Source organism: Hevea brasiliensis, chromosome 7 (assembly GCF_030052815.1).
Source record: "Hevea brasiliensis isolate MT/VB/25A 57/8 chromosome 7, ASM3005281v1, whole genome shotgun sequence".
NCBI classification, from domain to species: Eukaryota; Viridiplantae; Streptophyta; class Magnoliopsida; order Malpighiales; family Euphorbiaceae; genus Hevea; species Hevea brasiliensis.
The window spans coordinates 20,700,897-20,726,720 of NC_079499.1; the positions used below are offsets into that span (position 1 = coordinate 20,700,897).

At 36.9% G+C, this 25,824-nt stretch overlaps 1 protein-coding gene across 1 annotated transcript; it reads left to right on the top strand.

Annotated features, from left to right (window-relative positions):
• Positions 1 to 345: 345 nt before the first annotated feature.
• On the top strand, positions 346 to 1,890 carry LOC110673717 (STOREKEEPER protein). The gene has a single exon (XM_021836882.2). It carries the CDS (start codon positions 463 to 465, stop codon positions 1,636 to 1,638), a length of 1,176 nt encoding a protein of 391 aa, XP_021692574.2. The 5' UTR covers positions 346 to 462; the 3' UTR covers positions 1,639 to 1,890.
• The last annotated feature ends 23,934 nt before the right edge of the window (positions 1,891 to 25,824 follow it).

The window sequence follows — 25,824 nt, forward strand, 5'->3', positions numbered from 1 at the left end:
AAAATCTATGCAGTCAATGTGAACAACGCAATTCGGCTATTTATCAACTAACATATTTTATTATTTAAAAAAATATATATTTTATTAATATTATCAGATATTTTAAATTTTTTATTTTTTTTTTATAAGTGATTGATTTTACTTATACACAATTTAATTTATGTAAAAATATAATAAACTAAATTTATATTTTACTTTTAAATTAATGGAATATTTTTTTCTTTTTTATAAAAAAAAAACCTAAAAATAATACTTTATTCAATATGTAAAATAGAATTAACAAAGCCTATTTTGTCAGACATGTGCCTTTTACATTTTATTTTGTTTTATTTTATTTATCGAAGTTCTAGTTCCTAACCCCAAAAGCCTATTCGTAGGAATTAAGAAATAGAAGCTAAATCAAACCCTACAAATCCTTGCCTATATAATCTCTCGCAGCTGGCCACCGAGTGAAAACCCTCCATGGCTATTAAGCGTGTCTCTGAAAATCCGCCACCTGCCTCTTTCGAAGAGGAAGAAGAAGAGGAAGACGACTCAACCGAAGAAAACGACAGCGTTGTGTACGAGCAAAACGATGTCGCTGATGTAAAAGAAGACGACGATGAGGGGCCACAGGAGTCGCCTGTGCTAAACAAGTCCGCTGTCCCTGCAACTCCTCCAAAATCCAGCTCGGCTACTGAGTCAGACTCCGAGTCGACTCAGCCATCTCTTTCCCCTTCCGCCTTCACCATCAAGCTCCATAAACGCACTTCAAAGCCTAACAAATCAGTTTTAAAGCGACCCGCGGACTCCGACATCATAGCCTGGGAAAGACCAAGTAAGAAAAATAAGGCGACCGGCGGTGGCGATGAGGAGGAGGTGAAGAAGGGGTCTGTGATCCAACGGCTGTGGAGCGAGGACGATGAGATAGCCATCTTAAACGGCTTGAGTCAGTACAAGTCCGAGAAAGGCGCCGATCCTTATGCCGATATGGGTGATTTCCATGAATTCATCGAGAAATCTCTACATGTGGATGTGTCGAAGAATCAACTCATAGACAAAATCAGAAGGCTGAAGAAAAAATACCAAAACAATCTCGAAAGAGGTGAAAATGGCCGAGACCCTGTTTTCTCTAAACCCCATGATGTCAAATCTTTCGAGCTCTCGAAGAAATTCTGGGATGGTGGCAAAAGTAATGAAAAAAATGATTCTGTAAATCGAAGTGGCAAGGTTAATAGCAGCAACGGCGGTGGCGGTGGCGGTGGTGGTGTTACCTTGGCGCTGGCAAATCAAAGGAAGGGGAATCAATTGAGACCCAGAAAGGAAATGCAGGCTCCGAACAGGCAAGTGAAAATTGAAGAGAATCATCAAGTGAAGGGTGATGAAAAGATGCAAGAGAAGGGAGAGGATGCGGAGGAGGAACTGTGGGAAATGTATCCATTTTTGAGCGAGTCGCTAGAGATGGACTGCTTATCTGAGGGGGTGAAGGTGATTCTGAGGCAGCAGATGGGGATGATTGAGAAAGGGAAGTTGAAGGAGTTGGAGGACAAGTGGAAGAGGTTGAAACAAGCTGAATTGGAGTTGTTTGTGCAGAGGATGGAGTTGGCTCATGAACAAGTTAAGTTGAGTCTGGATTCAATCAAGTCTGGAGAGTCCTAGCTATCTGAGATTTGGTACGTAGCCTTGTTTGATTGGTTTTGTTAAATTTAAGAGTCAGATATCTAAAATTTTTGTTCAAGAATTTTGATCTGAGTCTTGGCAAAATTAGAAGGCAATTAATTCATGTTTTGTTGGTTTTGTTTCCTCGAGTGTCTGAGTTCTTAACTTTGGTGAGCAGCTTTGGGATTATATAAGATTTTTGCTAGATGGATATATCTTCATTATGGAATGTACCATTCTATGTTTATCTCCTCCCTGCAGACCATGGTAATTTGCTCAGCTTTTGAATCAAACAAACATATAATTTGCTGTTAGATTGCATATAAACTACGTACTAAATGTAATTATGCTAATCCACTAGAAATAAAGCTCAAAGAACTTACAATTAAATGTATAAATATAAGTTTAGGACCTTTCAATTCAAATTAAAAAACAAAGTGGAGTTTGCCCTGTTTTTTTTTTTGAAGTTTTCTATGTCAGGGATTTAGTAAAGCAAGGGCTAATGATAATTCCAGTTCAGAATTTTATCAGATGGAATTTTGACCTGAGGCTAGTATTGAATTCTTTGAAATTACATACTTTTCCCTTGATCAATCACCTACTCTGTTAAACTCTTTTTGTTAGAAACTATCATCCAAAAAATTCTCTAGAGAAAAATAAAATAAAATAACATACAACTGCAGTCTCCAGTTGTATTAAATATTTCTGAGGGATTTAATCCAAAATCATTTAGAGTGGAGAAAAAGAGAATCTGTACAGTCGACCCCAATAAATTTTTTTGGATAAAGTTGCAATCTCCAATCAAACATTAATTCTGCCATCTCTGTTTCTACTTGCTGAGTAGCCTTGAGTAACCTTCTTATATGAGCTCATTGATGAAAAAAGAATTTAGTCCTTTTTTTTTTTTTTTTTTCCCTAGTGGATTTGAAGCAATTTTTTCATGTTTCTTCTGATGTGAGCTTTGCCTGAAGGATTTGCTTGGCTGCTTTATTATTAAAAAAAGGTTTGATGTTCAGATAAAAAATAATAATAATAGAAGGTAGGATGTTCTGGAAGGCATTATCATCACAGGTCCAGGGACAAATGCTCATGTAAGCGTAAAATTACGAGACTACCATCCGAAGATCATCCACAGTAGAAATTATTTTACGGTTGAAGTATCTGCAACTCTTACAGTTATGAGAATATGGTAGTCTCATTGATTGAAGGCAGTTCTTGAGAGTTCATAGCTTCACTTATTGGTGTCAAATAAGCTTAAAGGCACCGCTTTTTACAAACTGTTAAATGATACAATTTTATTGACTTATTTTTCTTTTTTAATGGATGACATATGACAAAATTATATTAGAGTAAATTATAATTTAGTTCTTAAGATTTGATAAAACTTATAATTTAGTCACTGTATTTTTTAAATTAATCAATTTAGTCTATGAAATTTAATAAAATCTATAATTTAGTCCTCGCTATAAGAATTTCATTACGTTACTGTTAATTTTAGTAAAAATGATCAAAATGCTTTTATTTTTATTTTTAATTTGAAAATAATTTAGTTTCTAAAATTTTATTTTCTTATTAATTTAGTCCATAAGATTTTATTTTATTTACAATTTAATCCATGTATATTTAAAAGTGGGTCTCAATAAATTAAAAAAATTTTAAATTTAAATTATTAAAACATGAATTAATTACTTAAAGGTCCTTAAAAATTTTAGTTAATTATAAAATCTTCAATATATTTTACAAATTGATCTATAAAATTTCAATTATACCCTATTAAGCCTATTCTTTTTATTTAGAATCCTTATCACTTATCCTTTGTCTCTCCCTTCTACAAAAAATCTTTAGTTTCTTACATACGCCAATAATTCATCATCTCTCGCATTACAAGTTCTTTTTATTTCTTGCCATATATAGATATAAAGAATTTTATACTTTATATATTATTAAATTTTTTAATAATAGATATAAAGAATTTTATACTTTATATATTATTAAAGTTTTTAATAATAGATATGTAGTTCATAATATTACTAGATCAATTAAAAATATATTTTAAATGAAATTTTCATTTAAATTTTTTTTATTATTGATTTTAATGATACTACTGTTTCTATTACTAATTTTAAATATTACTAATTTTAAATAAAGTTTTCCACTTATATTAGAAGTTAAATTATGTGATAGGCAAAATATTAAGGACTTGAAGAAGCATTTTTAATAATTTAAATCCATGTTACACTCAATTCAAACAAGGGGTTATATGCTAATATATATATATTTTTTTTGTCTCTATTCCTCTTTACCATTAATTTTGTGCTTGGCTTCATTTGTACAAAATTAAATTCTTTCTATATCTTTTGTAAGACTGCCATGAGTCAAATAACTTTCTTTTGTCAAACAAAAGATATCTTTGAATTGTTCCCTAGGAAGAGTCTGCTCATAGATCTTTGTTATTTCTTTTACAACTGTTCAACACATCTAAAACATTAACTTTGATAATTTTCCCTTTGAACAACCTCCTTAACGTGATCTTATCATTTTAACTTTAACTGTATCTTGTTAATCACACTCAACTTTACTTTTCTTTTATCATAAGTCTACCCTTGGTATTAAAATATCAAAGAGGGTCTTTGATTACCTTAGTAGACTTCAATCACATGTATCTCATGTTTAGTGTGATTAGCAGGACACCACTTCCTATTTGAACATCACATCATTTATGCATCCTATTTCAATTGACTGTTGAGAAGGTTGGACTAGTTGGTCTTACTCTTTTATCTTTTCCATTTCCTTAATTACATCTATTTATCTTTAGAGAACTTATTCTTTATTCAACTTTATCTTACATTTTCAAAGTTCATTATGCTATTCCATTTCAGTTTAAAGGAAACAACTTACTCTGACATCAGCTTGGCTCGATGCCCGACTCCCTTAGACATTGATCACCAACTCTCTAATCAAGTGGTGAATCAACAACACATCAATTCTATATGAAGGACCATCTAAAACATTCTAAGAACCTTTAAATTTTAATTATAGGTCAAAATAGAACATAAACAACATTCTAGAGCCTTGAAAACAATTAAAGAAACTTGTTGGCATAAGTAACTTGGGGTGTCGCAATAAGGAACTTCAGCTGTCGAAGTCTTGACTTTAAATGCCTTTGATAAGCAGCGGCTACTTTGGCTGCCGAAGTAGAGAACTTTGGCTGACATTTTGGCAGCCGATGTCCATGGCCAAAATTTGCCTTTCAAAATATTAGCTGCTTCGGCTACTGAAGTGTAAAATCCCAAAAAAACTTTTCAGAAACATAACTGACTCCAACTGCCAAAATAATGGCTTTCGGCAGCCAAACCTTAGAATTTCTAGAATTCCCAATTCGAGTTCTGTAGAAAACCAAGCCAAAACATACCAAATAAACAACCAAACACAAACTCTATAGCTTCAAAACACTTGCCAAACATATAGATACGCATAAAAATTTCAAAAACACATGAGAAAACCTACAATATCAACATGCATCCCCATTTCATAAAAACCTAATGGACTTTCCCTTTTAATCGATTCTTCACATAACATTTGCAAAAAACTAATTAGTCCACTCCTAGGTACATGTAAAGACTTTTCTAGAACCCAACACACTTTTAAAGGTACATGCAAAACCCACAATTGTTTGTTTACAACATACAAAGTCCAAGGCAAGATTTTAAACCCACATGCATTAACGTACATACCAAATGTCACGACCCAACCTATGGGCCGTACCGGCACTAGGACTTGGGCCAGCCTAAAGCTACCGAGGCCTGTAGTAAGCCTAACTATTCATTAACCCAACTCTAAGGCCCATTTGGGCCCAATTTCAAGAATTCAACCGGACAGAGTCCGGCCATAAAATGAACATTTCAACGGGGAGTTTTTGACTCACCCGACCTGTAAACACAATATATATCAAGTGGGGAGCTCAGCTCACTCTCCACATACTCATAACAACATTAAAATAAATTGGAGCTCAGCTCCCTCATCCAGTCTATCAACATTCATAAAATAATAAGTTTACAGGTCCAAAATAACAATTTATATTACAAACCCAATTCAATAAATACTTCTAACACATGCGGAAATTCTAGAAGTTTATAGAATTACACAAACATGAATAGACGACCTGCGAGAGAGAAAAGCAGGTTAACCTCAAAAATATCCTCCTGTGGCCTGGAAAAATATTAAACAGGAGTGAGCGTTCGACTCAGAGAGTAAAATATCAATTTTAACCATAATCTCTATAACTATCTAAAACTAATGCACCCTGTAGAGTGAAATGCAACATGAGCAATAATTTCACATCACAACATCAAAAAGGTAATTTGGAGCACTCACACACCCATTAATATCAATCATAATATATGGGAGCTGATCCCCTATACAGCTCTCTTAAATCCAACTTGTGCCAGCGAAGAACTCAAGCCGGACTTTCGCTTAATAAACCAAATCGGGGTCCCAGCGAAGATCTCAAGCCGTATCTACCCGTCCTATCCATGGTCAACACCATATCACACGTACGCCAACGCACGCACACTGCTCCAAATTACCACAACACCATCCATGGCACTTTAACAATTATGAATGCAACATAAAACGTGCCTAGAGTTTAACTACATAGATACATACATATAAGTGATGCATGGGCATGCTTGAACATATAATAATAGTGAAATTACAATTCAAATTAATATTTTACTCACAGACTTGACAGCGGTCACTGTGGCGGCTGGGCGGAGGAAGAAGGCTATCCCGGCTTACCTGACAATTTTATTACAATCATTTAATAAATTTGACTCAATACAAACTTAAGAAAAGACCAAATACGTCCTAAGTCATGTCGAAAATCCGGCAGAGTCTCCTCTATACCTAAGACCTACCCAACCTGCAAAAAGGCTCAAAACGCACTTCTATATTCACAATCCATATATCCACAACTCAATCACATCACACAGCCCCTCCTGGGCCCATCCAAACAGTCATCCATCACAATATGTAAAATTTCAATTTAGTCCTTATAATTGACTCTTTTTGCAAAAACTACCCAAATGAACTCTAAAAATTCTAAAACTTTGCCCCGCGGTTCTTAGCAATATTACTAGGCTAATGCGAAAAGAATCATAATTTTCTGAGCTACCACGAATATTTGACGGATTTTTAATCTCATTTAAGCACTAGAAAATTACGAAAAAGTAAGGTTCGGGTTTACCTATGCCGATTCTGACTTCGGGGACGCGCTCGGGACGTCTGACAATGGTGGGGTAGCCAAAATCTCGATTCAATTTGGAGACTTTTCCGGTAATCGGTATGTCTGGCCGGAAATTCACAGACCCGGACAATTGTCGAATTTCTGAGAATTGAAGATACCTACACGAAGCCCACAACACGGGGGTTAGTACATAAATTTTACGAAATTTTCTAAGCTCATTTAATGCTAGAAAAAAAAACTACGAAGTTCCGTGGGACCCACCAAAAAAAGTGTCGGAAAAATTTGAAATTTATATCGCCGCAAAGCTCTCGACGAGTGGAGCGCTCTGGTACTCTCAGTTTTCTCGTGGGGTTCACGGTTTGCGAGAAATCTAGTCCAAAAGTCAAAATGGGTTAAAACTTTCCGGGCAAAAATTGGACAAATCGCTCGATGGATTTCGATGTTCTTGGTGTCTATGGAAAGCTCTCGACGAGTAGATGGATTTAGGCACAAGACCCGATCCGATTAGTGGCCGGATCGATCGGATTTCGGCCGGGAAGACCAAGCGCGCCTCGTCGCATTACTTCGTGCGCCTTTTGCCGGCGTTCCAGGCGGCGGCCAAGGAAGGGAGGTGGCTGGGGAGGCGCGCCCGCAGGCTGGGGTGGCTGGGAAGGCGACGGCGCGGCAAGGGGAGGAGGGAGGAGAGAGAAAACGAGAGAGAAAGAGAGAGGGGTCGGGACGCGCATGGGGAGGAAGAAAAAGGAAAAAGCCGGTCCGATTCAACCGGTCCGATCCGGTCCGGTTTGATTCGGTTGGTTCGATTCAGAATACAAAATTTTGAATTTTTTACTCTGCCTTGGGACCGAAAACGAGGTCCAAAAATTTCGAAAAAATTTCAAAAAACTCAGAAAAATGCATAGACTCTAAATATATTTTTAGTTTTGCCACGTGGTCTTTAAATTAATTTTTAAAAATCATCAAAGTTTATATTTTCGGAAAATCGAACTCGATTTCTAAAATCTGAAAAATTTCAAAAAATTTCCTAAAATTCAAATAAAATAAAATATCAATATTTATCCAAAAATAATAAATTTAAAAATTAGGAGTGTTACATTCTTTTCTCCTTACAAAAAATTCGTCCTCGAATTTTACACAAGGCAGAATAAAGTACAGGATTACACATTGAACAGATAAGGGTACTTGCTACGCATGTCCCGTTCTGACTCCCAGGTGCATTCTTCCACTGACTGGCTCCTCCATAAAACCTTAATCATAGGGATCTGTTTTAATCTTAGCTGTCTCACTTGGTAGTCCACCATGGCTACAGGTTGCTCCTCAAACGTTAAGTTTTTTTTTTTAGCTCTATTACATCCGGCTGTAATACATGAGAAGGATCAGGAATGTATTTCCTGAGTATGGAGATGTGAAACACAGGATGAACATGAGAAAGGTTGGGTGGTAGCTCCAACCGGTAGGCAACTGCTCCAACTCTATTAGTAACCTCAAAAGGTCCAATATACCGAGGTGTCAACTTGCCCTTCTTTCCAAATCTCATAACTCCCTTCATCGGAGAAACCTTTAGGAATACGTAGTCGTCTACTGCAAACTCCACATCCCTTTGTCTGGGGTCTGCATAACTCTTCTGCCTGCTGAAAGCTGTTTTCAATCGTTCTCTGATTAAAGGAACTATCTCTGAAGTGTACTGCACTAGGTCTACATCATGCACATTCGCTTCTCCCATTTTCGTCTAACACAGAGGAGACCTACACTTTCTTCCATATAATGCCTCATAGGTGCCATCCCTAAGCTGGAATGGTAACTGTTCTTGTAGGCAAACTCCACCAAAGCTAGCTGATCATCCCATTGACCTCCAAAATCCAAAACACTCATGCGAAGCATGTCTTCCAGTGTTTGGATTGTCCTTTCGGACTGTCCGTTTGTCTGAGGGTGGAAAGCAGTACTAAAGTTCAACTATGTGCCAAGTGCCTCCTGCAATTTGTTCCAAAACCGAGAAGTGAACTGGGGCCCTCTGTCAGATATTATGGAAGCAGGAACTCCATACAATCTGACTATTTCTCGAATGTAAAGCTGGGCATACTATGCCACAGAATATGTAGTCTTCACAGGCAAGAAGTGAGCTGATTTAGTCAGGCGATCTATAATTACCCATATCGAATCATTTCCTCGCGTGGTACGAGGCAATCCAGTCACAAAATCTATAGTAATCATTTTCCACTTCCATTCTGGGATAGGGAGCTCTTGCAGCTTCCCTGACGGTCTCTTGTGTTCAAGCTTCACCTTCTGACAAGTCAAGCACTTAGACACAAAGTCTGCTATGTCTCTCTTCATGCCATTCCACCAATAACTATCTTTCACATCATGGTACATCTTGGTGGAGCCTGGGTGGATATTGTACAGTGTATAGTGTGCCTCTTGCATGATTTCATTTCTGAGATTGTCTACATCGGGCACACATATTCTAAAACCTTGCTTAAGGGCATAATCATTGGCAAATCCAAACTCACTACCTTCACCTTGCTTTACTCTTTCTATGATCTTCATCAATTGTTGGTCTCTATGCTGGGAAACTCTAACTCTGTCTCGCAAGTCTGGCCTCACTGAAAAATGAGCTAACAATACCCCTTCATCTGAAAGATCTAGGATTAAACCTTGATCCATCAACTCATGTACTTCTCGAATCAACGGTCTCTTCTCTGCTGAAATGTGCGCCAAGCTACCAGATGATTTTCTGCTCAAAGCATCTGCTACTACATTGGTCTTCCCAGGGTGGTACTGGATGGTGCAATCATAATCCTTTAGAAGCTCCATCCATCTCGTCTGTCTCAAGTTTAAATCCCTTTGTTGGAAGATGTACTTCAAACTCTTATGGTCGGTGTATATCTCGCACACTTCACTATACAGGTAGTGTCTCCAGATTTTTAGTGCAAAGATTACAGCCGCCATTTCCAAATCATGGGTGGGATAGTTCAGCTCATGCCTCTTCAGCTGCCTTGAAGCATAAGCCACTACTTTTCTATTCTGCATAAAAACACACCCTAAGCCAACTCTGGAGGTGTCACAGTACACGGTATATCCTTCGCCACTCATCGGTAGTGTCAACACCGAAGCGGTGGTTAGACACTCCTTAAGCTTTTGGAAACTCTTCTCACAGTCATCTGTCCAAATGAATAGAACATTTTTTCGAGTCAACTTAGTTAGGGGAGCTGCTATCCTAGAAAAGTCCTGCACAAAACGCCTATGGTAACCAGCTAGGCCCAGAAAACTTCACACCTCGGATCTGTAGGCCTAAGCCAATCGGGCCATACTTCAATTTTCTTGGAATCCACTTGAATACCTTCACTAGAAACCACGTGTCCCAAGAATGAGATGCTTTCTAGCCAAAATTCACACTTTGAAAATTTGGCATATAGCTGGTGCTCCCTCAAAGTTTGCAACACCATCCTCAAGTGCCACACGTGTTTTTCCTCGGTCCGAGAGTATACCAAAATGTCATCTATGAATACGATGACAAAATGGTCCAAAAATGGCTTGAACACCCGGTTCATCAAGTCCATGAAGGCTGCTGGTGCATTAGTGAGTCCAAAAGACATCACCAAGAACTCATAATGACCATATCTTGTCACGAATCTTCGCTTTGGACACGTCCTCATTCCTGATTCTCAACTGATGATAGCTTGATCGCAGGTCTATCTTGGAAAAGAATCTAGCCCCTTGGAGCTGATCAAACAGATCATCGATCCGAGGAAGTGGATACTTGTTCTTCATAGTCACCTTATTTAGCTGTCTATAATCAATACACAACCTCAATGACCCATCTTTCTTTCTTACAAATAGAACAGGAGCACCCCAAGGTGAAGTGCTCGGACGTATGAAACCCTTGTCCAGAAGCTCCTGTAGTTGCTCCTTTAACTCTTTCAATTCTGCTGGTGCCATCCTGTAAGGCGGCATTGATATAGGGTTTGTACCCGGCACAACATCAATGCAAAACTCTATTTCCCTTCCTGGTGGCAACCCTAGAAGCTCCTCAGGGAAGACATCCATGAATTCTCTAACAACAGGAACATTTTTCATATTGACACATTCTACAGATGTATCTCTTACAAATGCCAAATACCCTTGACATCCACGCCTCAACATTTTTCTAACACTAATTGCTGACACCAAATTATATGGAGCCACGCTCCTGTCACCATCAAAGCTAAACTCTTCCTCACCAGGTATGTGAAAATACATCTTTTTGTTCCTGCAGTCTAAAGTGGCATAATGAGTTGCCAACCAATCCATTCCCAAGATTAGATCGAAATCCATTACTGGTAGAGGAACCAAGTCTGTTGGGAGGATCTTTTCGTCCACTACTACTGGGCTACCCGGAAAAACCATATCTACATCTATGTTGTCACTAAGCAGGGTAGCTACAGACAAAGGACATTCTAAAGTTGTAGGGTTTCTACCCAATCTCATGGCAAATACAGGGGAGACAAATGAGTGCGCAGCACCCGGATCTATCAAAACACGAGCCTCATAGGAACAGACTAGAAGAATACCTGCCATAACTGCATTGGAAGCCTGAGCATCCTGGTGGGTCAGGGTGAAAACCCGAGCTCACCCTACCCTGAGTGGCAGAGCCCTGATACTGACTTCTACCTCCTGATCTGCCTCCAAATCCATGTCCCCCTTGTCCTCAGCCCTGTTGGCTACTGAACTTATTGCATGCCATGCTGGAAGCACCAGGATACAATTGTCGAGGAATATTTGCAACAGAACCCTGTGACCCCATCTGTGGCTCACTGAACATGGGGCATTCTCTAGCAAACTGACCTGGTTGGCCACACCTGAAGCATACTCCTGAATCCATCATACAAGGTCCTGAATGTCCTTTTCCACACTATGCACAAGGTGCCAAGGAGGATCGACCTGCACTCCAAAACCGCTGCACTCGAACCGTGACCACCGCTGGATCATGCACTCGGTGCGAACCCTTGGGATTTGTGTCTAAAACCACTCTTCTTGTTCCTACTTCTTCCTCTGTAACTACTCTGGCCACCACTATCCAGAGCACCCATATGAGGAACACCTGAAGAACCCTCTGTTCTGTTTTTCTTTACTCTTCCGCTGTCATCCACAGCGTAGCTAATCTCAATCTGTCTGGCTCGATCAACCACAACATCAAAAGGCTGATCCGACATCATGGCCAGGTTTGCATACCTCCTGTCAAGCCCCTTTAGGAATCTCTTTACCTTCATAGTTTCTGTAGCTACTGCTGTAGGGGCATACCTGCTCAATTCCAGAAATTCTGTAGCATATTCATCTACAAACCTACCATTCTATCTTAAGGCCCTAAAGGCCCACTGCTTTTGATCTCTGAAACTTTCTAGTACAAACCGGTTGATGAACAGTTCCACAAACTGAGTCCACGATAAACCCTCCATTCGAGGTAATATGTAGTCATTCATCCATTGTCTTGGCATAGGCCCCATGACATGCTGCATACACTCTATAAGTCTTTTATCAGTCAACTGCAACTCTGTTCCTGCCTGTCTGTAGGAATCCAAAAATCGATAGGCATCATCTGAGACATCACAAGTATCAGGCACCAACTTCTTGAAATTGATTATCTGTTTGTAAGGTTCCCCTCTTGGTGCGGTGGATTGCTGCTACTGCTGTGGAGGGTGGACCATATACTGCGCCATTATGTCGATGGTTCTCTGCAACCCAGCTAGAGTAGTTGCCATTGGGTCCATGAGACCCTGTGCCTTAAAAGACTGATCCTGAACTAGTGGCAGCTACTCTTCTACCTGAGCAGCTCTTGGCCTCCTACCCCGCCTTCTCGGGGCAGGCGTCTCATCTTGTGCTGACATCTCGTTAGGCACATCTGGTTGTGGTGCAGTGGCAGCTCTCCTGCTTTTATGCATTTTCCTAAAATTCAGCAGCATTAGCCCACAATATTCAAAACAACATGTTACACAGTTCTATAGACTCATAGTTATACATAATTATATGAAGCAGAAACTAAAAGCAAAGATGACAATGCAAGACGAATATGGACCTTATTTTCCGCATGTGACTCCTAGTAGACTCTTCCCAACACTTTAGAAAAACAATCCCGAAGAATCTGGAGCCTAAGCTCTGATACCACATTTGTCACGACCCAACCTATGGGTCGAACCGACACTAGGACCTGAGCCAGCCTAAAGCCCCTGAGGCCCGTAGTAAGCCTAACTATTCATTAACCCAACTCTAAGGCCCATTTGGGCTCAATTTCAAGAATTCAACCGGACAGAGTCCGGCCATAAAATGGACCTTTCAACGGGGAGTTTTTGACTCACCCGACCTGTAAACACAATATATATCAAGTGGGGAGCTCAGCTCACCCTCCACATACTCATAACAACATAAAAATAAATGGGAGCTCAGCTCCCTCATCCAGTCCATCAACATGCATAAAATAATAAGTTTACAGGTCCAAAATAATAATTTATATTACAGACTCAATTTAATAAATACTCCTAACACATGCGGAAATTCTAGAAGTTTATAGAATTACACAAACATCAATAGATGACCTGCGAGGGAGCAAAGCAGGTTAACCTCAAAAATATCCTCCTGTGGCCTGGAAAAATATTGAACAGGAGTGAGCGTTCGACTCAGAGAGTAAAATATCAATTTTAACCATAATCTCTATAACTATCTAAAACTAATGCACCCTGTAGAGTGAAATGCAACATCAGCAATAATTTCACATCACATCAAAAAGGTAATTTGGAGCACTCACACACCCATTAATATCAATCATAATATATGGGAGCTGATCCCCTATACAGCTCTCTTAAATCCAACCTGTGCTAGCGAAGAACTCAAGTCGGACTTTCACGTAATAAACCAAATCGGGGTCCCAGGGAAGAACTAAAGTCGTGTCTACCCCGAAGGACCGGGTCCCAGTGAAGATCTCAAGCCGTGTTTACCCGTCCTATCCATAGTCAACACCATATCACACGCACTCCAACGCACGCACACTGTTCCAAATTACCACAACAACATCCATGGCTCTTTAACAGTTATGAATGCAACATAAAACGTGCCTAGAGTTTAACTACATAGATACATACATATAAGTGATGCATGGGCATGCTTGAACATATAATAATAGTGAAATTACAATTAAAATTAATATTTTACTCATAGACTTGACAAATGTCATCGTATGGCCGGGCAGAGGAAGAAGGCTGTCCCGACTCACCTGACAATTTTATTACAATCATTTAATAAATTTGACTCAATACAAACTTAAGAAAAGACCAAATACGTCCTAAGTCGTGCCGAAAATCCGGCAGAGTCTCCCCTATACCTAGGACCTACCCAACCTGCAAAAGGGCTCAAAACGCACTTCTATATTCACAATCCATATATCCACAACTCAATCACATCACACAGCCCCTCCTGGGCCCATCCAAACAGTCATCCATCATAATATGTAAAATTTCAATTTAGTCCTTATAATTGACTATTTTTGTAAAAACTACCCAAATGAACTCTAAAAATTATAAAACTTTGCCCCGAGGTCCTTAGCAATATTACTAGGCTAATGCGAAAAGAATCATAATTTTCTGAGCTACCACGAATATTTGACGGATTTTTAATCTCATTTAAGCACTAGAAAATTACGAAAAAGTAAGGTTCGGGTTTACCTATGCCGATTCCGACTTTGGGGACGCGCTCGGGACGTCTGACAATGGTGCGGTAGCCAAAACCTCGATCCAATTCGGAGACTTTTCTGGTAATCGTTCTATCTGGCCAGAAATTCACAGACTCGGACAACTGTCGAATTTCCGCGAATTGAAGATACCTACACGAAGCCCACAACACGGGGGTTAGTACATAAATTTTACGAAATTTTCTAAGCTCATTTAATGCTCGAAAAAATACTACGAAGTTTCGTGGGACCCATAGAAAAACAGTGTCAGAAAAATTTGAAATTTATATCGCCGTGAAGCCCTCTGGTACTCTCGGTTTTCTCGTGGGGTTCACGGTTTGCGAGAAATCTAGTTCAAAAGTCAAAATAGGCTAAAACTTCACGGATAAAAATTGGACAAACCGCTCGATGGATTTCGGTGTTCTTAGTGTCTATGGAAAGCTCTCGACGAGTAGATGAATTTAGACACAACACCCAGTCCGATTGGTGGACGGATCGACCGGGAAGATAAAGCGGCGCGCTTGCGGGGGGAGGTGGCTGTGGAGGCGTTCTAGGCGGCGGCTGGCGAGGGGAGGTGGCTGTGGAGGCACGCCGGCGGGCTGGGGTGGCTGAGGAGGCGGCGACGCGGCAAGGGGAGGAGGGAGGAGAGAGAAAACGGGAGAGAAAGAGAGAGGGGTCGGGACGCCCTCGGGGAGGAAGAAAAAGGAAGAAGTCGGTCCGATTCGACTGGTTCGATCCGGTCCGATTCGATTCTGCTGGTTCGATTCAGAATACAAAATTTTAAATTTTTTACTCTGCCTTGGGACCGAAAACGAGGTCCAAAAATTTCGAAAAAATTTCAGAAAACTCAGAAAAATGCGTAGACTCCAAATATATTTTTAGTTTTGCCACGTGGTTTTTAAATTAATTTTTAAAAATCATCAAAGTTTATATTTTCAGAAAATTGAACCCGATTTCTAAAATTTAAAAAATTTCAAATAATTTCCTAAAATTCAAATAAAATAAAATATCAATATTTACAAAAAAAATAATAAATTTAAAAATTAGGGGTGTTACACCAAAGTTGGGATTATAGCAAAAACCATATGAAATTTGGGAAAAGAGTTAAATTGAAAATAATACCTTTCCAAACCCCAAAATCATACCTTTCCACAAAGAAAGCTAGAGCTCCAAGACCCAAATCCACAAAATCAAAACATGGATCACAAAAATGGGTAAGAAAATTGTTTGAGGAAAACCCAAAAAAATTAAAACAAGGTAACAGAGAGAAGAGAGAACCTGCCCTTTTTTTTTTCTTCTTTTTCTTCTCTGGCCTAGAAGGTTCTATTTATACCTATCATGAAAGAGGGGACTTTCAGCTGCCTGAAGTGAACTTTAGCTGCCAAAAGTCCTATTTACATCATATCCTCTTTTAACCTTATACTCAAACTTTAACCTATCCACTACATTTCAAAAAAAAAAAAAGAAGAAAACATTGCAAGACAAATTAATATTCATACAAAATCGGACTTGATCAAAACATCCATTTCAGGTCGATTCTCGACATAGAAATTTGGGGGATGTTACAAGATATATATATATATATATATATATATATATATATATGGTAGTAGTATACCCTAGAGCATATCATTTAGTATGTATCTTGTACATATTTTATTAATAAAAGGCATTTCCACTTTTCCGTTTACATAAGATATTTATGTGTAATAGAAAAGGTCTATTGATATTTTGTTAGAAATATTATTCTTAAGTTGTTAAGAATATGAGTGACAATATTTCTAGTACAAAATATCATAAATAGGTTCACAATCGAGGATACTTCATAATAAGGACATGACTTATCTAGAAAGATTGTATTCATGTTTGTTCCCAAGTTATTTATATGAGATATAAATAAGATGGAATGGTGAGTCTCATGCCATATAACAAACATGATAGGCACTTATAAATGATAAGTAGGCCGAACCAGTGACACTTATGACAAGCACATGGAGTTTACTCTTGTCAATGTTTTGTCATAAATCATATCAGTGCATATAATCTTTAGACACAAATAGCACAGCTTATCTTGTATATAGGTAGTTTGAGTTTGATATCGCTTTCATACTTGTACCGTGTATGGGTATATGGGCATGTGTTGGCTCCTACTAGTTATATATGGAGGTAGGTGTTGATCAAGATTGAATCTGCTCTCTAAGTAAATAGAGATAAAATCCTATGTTCATTTAATTGTTCTTGATGTTTCAAGTTCTGCCAGACAGATAGATTTATTCGTAAAAGAGTTTCTGATGAGAAAATCTTTTTAATCAAGAACTGGAATTAAAAGAGAACATAATATTCATAGCAAATGGAGTTTGACATAAACCATGACTCCAGCTTGAGTTGGAATTTTGTAACAGAGATATTATAGTGCATGGTAACATATGATTATAGGTTCATTTAAGGTAAACCTTATTACTAATTGGGTGGCCATAGCATGCTATGCTAGGTGTTAACCATGGTCTATGAGGTTCATAAAATGATTTAGAGAAATCATTTATGGTAAGAAAGAGTTCTGATGATATTAAGAGTTGATATCATGTCTCATTGCCAATTAGTGATGAGCCTAGTAAGTCACACACATACACAAGTTATCACCTAATTAAATATGATTTAATTAATTAATTAAAGAGTTTAATTGATTAATTAAATATGTTTGGTTTGCAATTAGTTTGCAAAGTCCCTAGCATGACTTGAAACCAAATCTAGATTATTGGATGTATAATATAAGTTAAATTTATATTTAAAGTGTTTAAATATGAATTTAATTAATGAGAAATTAATTAATAGAGATTAATTAATTAATTTATATTTGATATAAATTAATTAGAAGAAGAAAATAATTATTTTGGGTTAAGAACTCAAAATTAAGACACAGGGGCATTTTGGTCATTTAACAGTATGACACGTGGCACCATGAGATGGTGACACATGGGATTACACATAAGCTTGCCAAATTTTTTTTTTTAATCATGTAAGATGATTAAAATCAAGATTAAATATAGGTTTGACACTTGGCACAATGTGATTAGGTCACTTAAACCTAGAGCTAATTAAAGGGTGACATGTGGCAAGGGTTTAATGTGTTAACCTAGCTATTTAAGTGTTGTTATGAGAAAATAAAATACAACCAGCAGCCACACTCTTTGGTCACACCATTTTGCAGCCCTCCCTCTATTCTTCTTCATTTCTCATCAATTCAAAGAGATTAGCCATCAATCTCTTGAATTAAGAACGCTAGAAATTGTTTCTAGTGTCCTGTTTACATCTCTAATCTCTTAAAAGGCAGAACTTGAATTTCTAATTAATAGAAAAGGCTTTAGAAGCTGTTCAATGGCTACCATAGGTGTTCTTGGTGTGGACAAGCTAGAGGGACAACATCTGGTGTCCTGAAGACGAATCTCAAAGGCGCAGACACGCTGCAGTGCATTAAGAGGTTAGTGTAATCGTTCTTGATTTAATCTAGGGTTCTAAAATTAATCTGATTAATTTTAAAATCTTAAATGGAAAATACAGATCCAAAAACATATTAAAAGAGTTTTAATATGTTGTTTATCATTGAAATCAAATAGATAAAAATAAATCTTGCATGGTGCATGTGACCCTAGGTGAAAATTTTTGAATTAAATGGTATAAACTTGTGTTTTTCACACTTCCGTTCCTTCAATTGGTATCAGAGCCACTATATTTGCCATTTAGATTGTTGATTATATGATTTAATTGTGTGATTTGATCATGAGATGATTGATCCATTGCTGGTTGGATCAAGAGGTGTGGCGGCATGCTTGATGAACTCTAACATGGTGCGCATGGTTTTGGAAGATCATGGTGCGCATGGTTGTTATTAAATTCTGCAATTGTTGCATGATGAAAGGTTCATCACATGACTAATTAAAATGTTTAATTAGGATTTTTAATCACACAATTAAATTATGATTCAAATCAGAATTTTAAAAATTGTTTGAATGTGATTCAAATCTGAATTTTAAAAGTTGTTTGAATGTGATTCAAATCTGAATTTTTAAAGTTGTTTGAATCATATTTAAATCTGATTTTTTAAAATTGATTGAATAAAATCAGATCTGATTTTTTAAAAAAATGTTTGAATGTGATTCAAATCTGATTTTTTAAAAAATGTTTGAATGTGATTCAAATCTGAATTTTTGAAGTTGTTTGAATGTGATTCAAATATCAATTTTTAAATTTGTTTGAATTAGATTCAAATCTGAATTTTTAAATTTTTTTGAATCATATTCAAATCTAGATTTTTAAGCTGAATATGAGATATTCAATTTAATTTAAGTATGTATATTTTATTTAATTGTTAAATAGTGATATGCATGATGGATGATCATGAACTATAAAAGACCAATGTGATTGGATTTATTTCTTTTATGTTTCTTTGGGATTGTAAATTAATTAATTTATTTTAATTTATTTTGGGCATGCATTATTAAGTTTGTAATAGTTTTTGGGTTGTAATTTCATTTATTTAAGTTCTTGTAAATTCGCCTTGGTATGCCAATGATTACTATGTAATATTGGATTGCAAGAAGTTCAAGGAGGTCAAGAGCATTGGTGGGACCAGTGGGAGGAATTCAAGATCAAGTGTTGATTATGTACTCCTTCAATAACTCTTGTAAAATGAATGAATGAAATGCACCTAGGAATGCTCTTATTCAATTCTTGGTGGCTCAGAATTGAATCCCTTAGAAAGTCCATGATCATACCATATTTACTGCTTATCCATGAATGCATGAGATGTATGGGAATGTATGCAATTATATGATATATGCATGCTAAATGGATAATGTGCAAAGTGAGACCATAATAGTAATTAGAATGACCAAAAAATCTTCCAAACAAATGATTAAGTTGGAAATGCTATAATTAAAGTAATTATAACATAGGCCCTCCATTGGGGCAATTATTTTAAGAAATTTTAAATAGTTGCATAAGATGCAATTAATTTAAGAGATTTTCTTAAGAATAATTGTTAAGCATGAGATGTTATAAATATGTAAATGGTTTAGTGGCCAATATTGGATGTACCTGAGGACATTAAAATTATTTGCATAATTACTGGCTCAATGGGATCAACTTAACTAATGCAAGATAAGTCAATAATGGATGTACCTGAGATTTTGAGCATTAGGGGCTAGGTAAAGGATTGAACTTCACATGAGATGTGATGGGCAAGGAGTTGCTCACTTATAGTTTATTTTAATTCCAATAATGGATGTACCTGAGGATGATCAATAGAATTATAAGAATTCAATCACCCACTAGAAATCCATCCAACTAGGATTTCCATTTCCTACTTTGGAAGTGTAGGATTCGCTAAGTTAGTGGGAGGACCAATTTGATTAAAAGACCATAATCATTTTGGTTAATTACATGATACATTTACTAATTAATCTGGTTATTTTCTGCAGTTAATTTTCTGATAAAAATGAGCACAAAACAACCACCACCATCCAATATCCTTGCAAGCATACTTGATCACAATAGGTTGACAGGACCAAATCTGTCTAATTGGCTAAGAAATTTGAAGCTTGTCCTGAACCTTGAACATATAGGATATGTTCTAGATTCAAATGTTCCTGGTCCCTTACCTCCAGAGGCCACACAAGAGGAACATGATACTTTGGACAAGTGGAAGGAGCATGATATGAGAGCTAAGTGTTACATGCTTGCTTTCATGAGTAATGAGTTACAGAAGCAACATGAGAACATGCAGAGTGCGAGTGAGATCCTCCTTCACCTACAAGAGTTGTATGGTGAGCACAGCAGAAATGCTAGGTATGAGATATCTAGACAGCTATTCCGTATGAGGATGTCTGAGGGACAGAATGTTGGGGATCATGTCCACAAGATGATTCGGCTGATTGAGCAGTTGGAACATCTTGACTTCAACATGGATTTCCAACTACAGACGGATTTGATCCTTCAGTCCCTTCCTGAGTCTTTTGGGAATTTTGTGACAAATTTCCATTTGACTAAATAGGAATGCACCTTAGCTGGTTTTACTCAACATGCTGGTTATTGCTCAAAAGAATATGCCAGGCAATAAAGGAAAAGAGGTAGCTTTGATTGCATCTTCTTCTACTGGAAAGTCCAACAAGAAGAAGGTCAATAAGAAAAAGAAATCTCAGATTCCTGGTCCTTCTAAGAAAATAGCTAAACAGAAAACAAAGACCAAAGCTGACAAAGGCAAAGGAAAGTGTTTCCATTGCCAGTAAGAAAGTGTTTCCATTGCCAACAGGAAATTGTTTCCATTGCCAGTAAGAAAGTGTTTCCACTACCCAGAGTATAGCAATCTAAATTAATGCAATGCCACGGTGAAAACCAACTCAAGTTCAAAATATATTTGGCACTTAAGGTTATTTCATGTTGCAGAAGATAGGATTGCAAAACTGGAGAAAATGGGGATTCTATCCTCATTGGGCGCTGAGCCTACTCCAACTTGTGAATCTTGCCTTCAGGGCAAAATGACTAGATCACCCTTTGTTGGACAAGGGCTAAGAGCTAAAAATATTTTGGAGCTAATACATAGTGATGTATGTGGTCCATTTAAGGAAATGGCTAGAGGGGGTTTTCATTATTTTATTACCTTTACTGATGATAAATCAAGGTTTGGGTATTTGTATTTGATGAAATACAAACATGAATCTTTTGAAAAGTTCAAAGAATTTAAATTTGAAGTAGAAAATCAAACAGGAAAGAATATTAAAGCTCTTCGATCAGATCATGGAGGTGAATATTTGAGTACTGAATTTGATGAATACTTGAGAGAGCATGCCATTGTTTCTCAGCTGACTCCTCCAGGAACACCACAGCTGAATGGTGTATCTGAAAGGAGAAATCGTACCCTATTGGATATGGTAGGTAGTATGATGAGCTATACTGATATGCCAATCTTCTTTTGGGGATTTGCATTAGAATCAGCTTTGTATATTCTGAATAGGATTCCATCAAAATCAGTTTCTTCCACACCTTATGAGATATGGCATGGAAGAAAACCAAGTCTTAAGCATGTTAAGATTTGGGGTTGTCCAGCTTATATCAAAAAGCTGAACACTGATAAATTGGAGACCATATCAGAAAAAGGTCGATTTGTTGGATATCCAAAATATAGTTTTGGATATTATTTTTATTTGCCTACTTCACAAAAGGTTGTGATAAGTAGAGATGCTACATTTCTTGAACAACAGTTTGTTCAAGAAGGAGGCAAAGGAAGACAAATAGAGTTAGAATTGGAGAATTCTGACCAACCAACAGATCAGATGGATATAGATCCATCTAGTCAACCAATACTCGTTGATGAAACATCTATAGCTGTTCCTCGTAGAACAACCAGGGTATCTCACCCACCAGTGAGATATGGTTTTCTTCATGAAGAAGAACAAGAGTTGTCTACTCATGAAGAAGTAGATCATGGAGATGATCCACTTACCTATGAAGAAGCTATATCAGATATAGACTCTTCAAAATGGATTGATGCTATGAAATCCAAGATTGATTCCATGTATAAGAATCAAGTTTGGGATCTTGTTGACCCACCTGAAGGTATTATACCTATAGGGAACAAATGGGTTTTCAAGAAGAAAATTGGTTCTGATGGAAAGGTAGAGACCTATAAGGCAAGGCTAGTAGCGAAAGGGTTTCGCCAAAGGCAAGGAATCGATTATGAGGAGACTTTCTCGCCTGTTGCCATGCTTAAATCAATTAGGATTTTATTAGCAATAGCTGCATACTATGTCAAAACAGCTTTTCTCAATGGATACATTGAAGAAAACATTTTCATGGAATAACCTAAGGGATTTGAATCCCAAGATGGTTCCATGGTATGCAAGCTAAAGCAATCCATTTATGGGTTGAAACAAGCTTCGAGGAGTTGGAACATCCGTTTTGATGAAGCCATTAAATCCTTTGGTTTTATCAAAAATGAGGATGAGCCATGTGTATATAAGAAGGTTAGTGACAGTGCTATCACTTTCCTTGTCTTATATGTGGATGACATACTATTGATGGGTAATGACACAGGTATGTTGACGACTATAAATGTATGGTTGTCAAATACATTCTCCATGAAAGACTTAGGGGAGGCAACCTATATTCTTGGGATTCGCATCGATAGAGATAGAGCGAAAAGAATAATTGGTTTATCCTAAAGTCTATACTTGGAAAAGGTATTAAAGAGGTTTAACATGCTTGATTCCAAGAGAGGATTGTTACCAGTGAGACATGGTATCCATCTTTCTAAAGAGATGTCTCCAAAGACACCTGAAGAAAGAGATAAGATGGCCAGGATTCCATATGCTTCGGCTATTGGAAGTTTAATGTATGCAATGTTGTGTACTAGGCCGGATATCGCATATGCTGTTAGTTTCACTAGCAGGTATCAATCCAATCCAGGTTTGGAACACTGGATAGCTGTCAAGAATATTCTTAAGTACTTGAGTTACTAAGGATTTATTCTTGATTTATGGAGGTGGAGACTTGCAATTGGATGGTTATACTGATTCTGATTTCAAATCAGATATCGATGATAGAAAGTCTACCTCTGGATATGTGTTCATTTGTAATGGAGGTGCAGTCAGTTGGAAGAGTTCCAAACAGAGCACAACTGCAGATTCCACTACAGAGGCTGAGTATATTGCTGCATCGATGTCGCAAAGGAAGTCGTTTGGATAAAGAAGTTCGTGATGTAACTTACATGAGTTCCTTCCATTGAGTCGCCAGTTCCACTACAATCGTGACAATAATGGAGCGATCATACTGAGCTAAGGAACCAAGGTCTCACCGTAAATCCAAACACATAGAAAGGCACTACCACATTATCGGAGATATAGTTGGGTAAGGCGATATAGCCATGCAGAAAAAATAACATTAGGTAAAAACCAGCTGATCCAATCACTAGGCCTTAGTAACAAGCTCACAAACACAGACATCATGAGAAGAACGGTCTAAGGAATTGTAATGAATGTCTCTAGTGCTAGTGGGAGATTGTTAGTAGTATGCCCTAGAGCATATCATTTAGTATGTATCTTGTACATATTTTATTAATAAAAGGCATTTCCACTTTTCCGTTTACATAAGATATTTATGTGTAATAGAAAAGGTCCATTGATATTTTGTTAGAAATATTATTCTTAAGTTGTTAAGAATATGAGTGACAATATTTCTAGTACAAAATATCATAAATAGGTTCACAATCGAGGATACTTCATAATAAGGACATGACTTATCCAGAAAGATTGTATTCATGTTTGTTCCCAAGTTATTTATATGAGATATAAATAAGATGGAATGGTGAGTCTCATGCCATATAACAAACATGATAGGCACTTATAAATGATAAGTAGGCCGAACTAGTGACACTTATGACAAGCACATGGAGTTTGCTCTTGTCAATGTTTTGTCATAAATCATATCAGTGCATATAATCTTTAGACCTGAGATAGCACAGTTATCTTGTATATAGGTAGTTTGAGTTTGATACTGCTTTCATACTTATACTGTGTATGGGTATATGGGTATGTGTTGGCTCCTACTAGTTATATATGGAGGTAGGTGTTGATCAAGATGGAATCTGTTCCTCTAAGTAAATAGAGATAAAATCCTATGTTCATTTAATTGTTCTTGATGTTTCAAGTTCCTGGCCAGGACAGATAGATTTATTCAGAAAAGAGTTTCTGATGAGAAAATCTTTTTAATCAAGAACTGGAATTAAAAGAGAACATAATATTCATAGCAAATGGAGTTTGACATAAACCATGACTCCAGCTTGAGTTGGGATTTTATAACAGAGAGATTATAGTGCATGGTAACATATGATTATAGGTTCATTTAAGGTAAACCTTATTACTAATTGGGTGGCCATAACATGCTATGCTAGGTGTTAACCATGGTCTATGAGGTTCATAAAATGATTTAGAGAAATCATTTATGGTAAGAAAGAGTTCTGATGATATTAAGAGTTGATATCATGTCTCATTGCCAATTAGTGATGAGCCTAGTAAGTCACACACATACACAAGTTATCACCTAATTAAATATGATTTAATTAATTTATTAAAGAGTTTAATTGATTAATTAAATATGTTTGGTTTGCAATTAGTTTGCAAAGTCCCTAGCATGACTTGAAACCAAATCTAGATTATTGGATGTATAATATAAGTTAAATTTATATTTAAAGTGTTTAAATATGAATTTAATTAATGAGAAATTAATTAATAGAGATTAATTAATTAATTTATATTTGATATAAATTAATTAGAAGAAGAAAATAATTATTTTGGGTTAAGAACTCAAAATTAAGACACAGGGGCATTTTGGTCATTTCACAGTGTGACACGTGACACCATGAGATGGTGACACATGGGATTACACATAAGCTTGCCAAATATTTTTTTTTTTAATCGTGTAAGATGATTAAAATCAAGATTAAATATAGGTTTGACACTTGGCACAATGTGATTGGGTCACTTAAACCTAGAGCTAATCAAAGGGTGACATGTGGCAAGGGTTTAATGTGTTAACCTAGCTATTTAAGTGTTGTTATGAGAAAATAAAATACAACCAGCAGCCACACTCCTTGGTCACGCAATTTTGCAGCCCTCCCTCTATTCTTCTTCATCTCTCATCAATTCAAAGAGATTAGCCATCAATCTCTTGAATTAAGAACGCTAGAAATTATTTCTAGTGTCCTGTTTACATCTCTAATCTCTTAAAAGGTAGAACTTGAATTTCTAATTAATAGAAAAGGCTTTAGAAGCTATTCAAGGGCTGCCATAGGTGTTCTTGGTGTGGACAAGCTAGAGGGACAACATCTGGTGTCCTGAAGACGAATCTCAAAGGCGCAGACACTGCGATTGCATCAAGAGGTTAGTGTAATCGTTCTTGATTTAATCTAGGGTTCTAAAATTAATCTGATTAATTTTAAAATCTTAAATGGCAAATACAGATCCAAAAACATATTAAAAGAGTTTTAATATGTTGTTTATCATTGAAATCAAATAGATAAAAATAAATCTTGCATGGTGCATGTGACCCTAGGTGAAAAATTTTGAATTCAATGGTATAAACTTGTGTTTTTCACGCTTCCATTCCTTCAATATATATATATATTTGATAAATATTTTCATATATTATATTGTTATATAAAAAAAGAAAAAAGGTAATGAATATGGACGCAAATTATTAT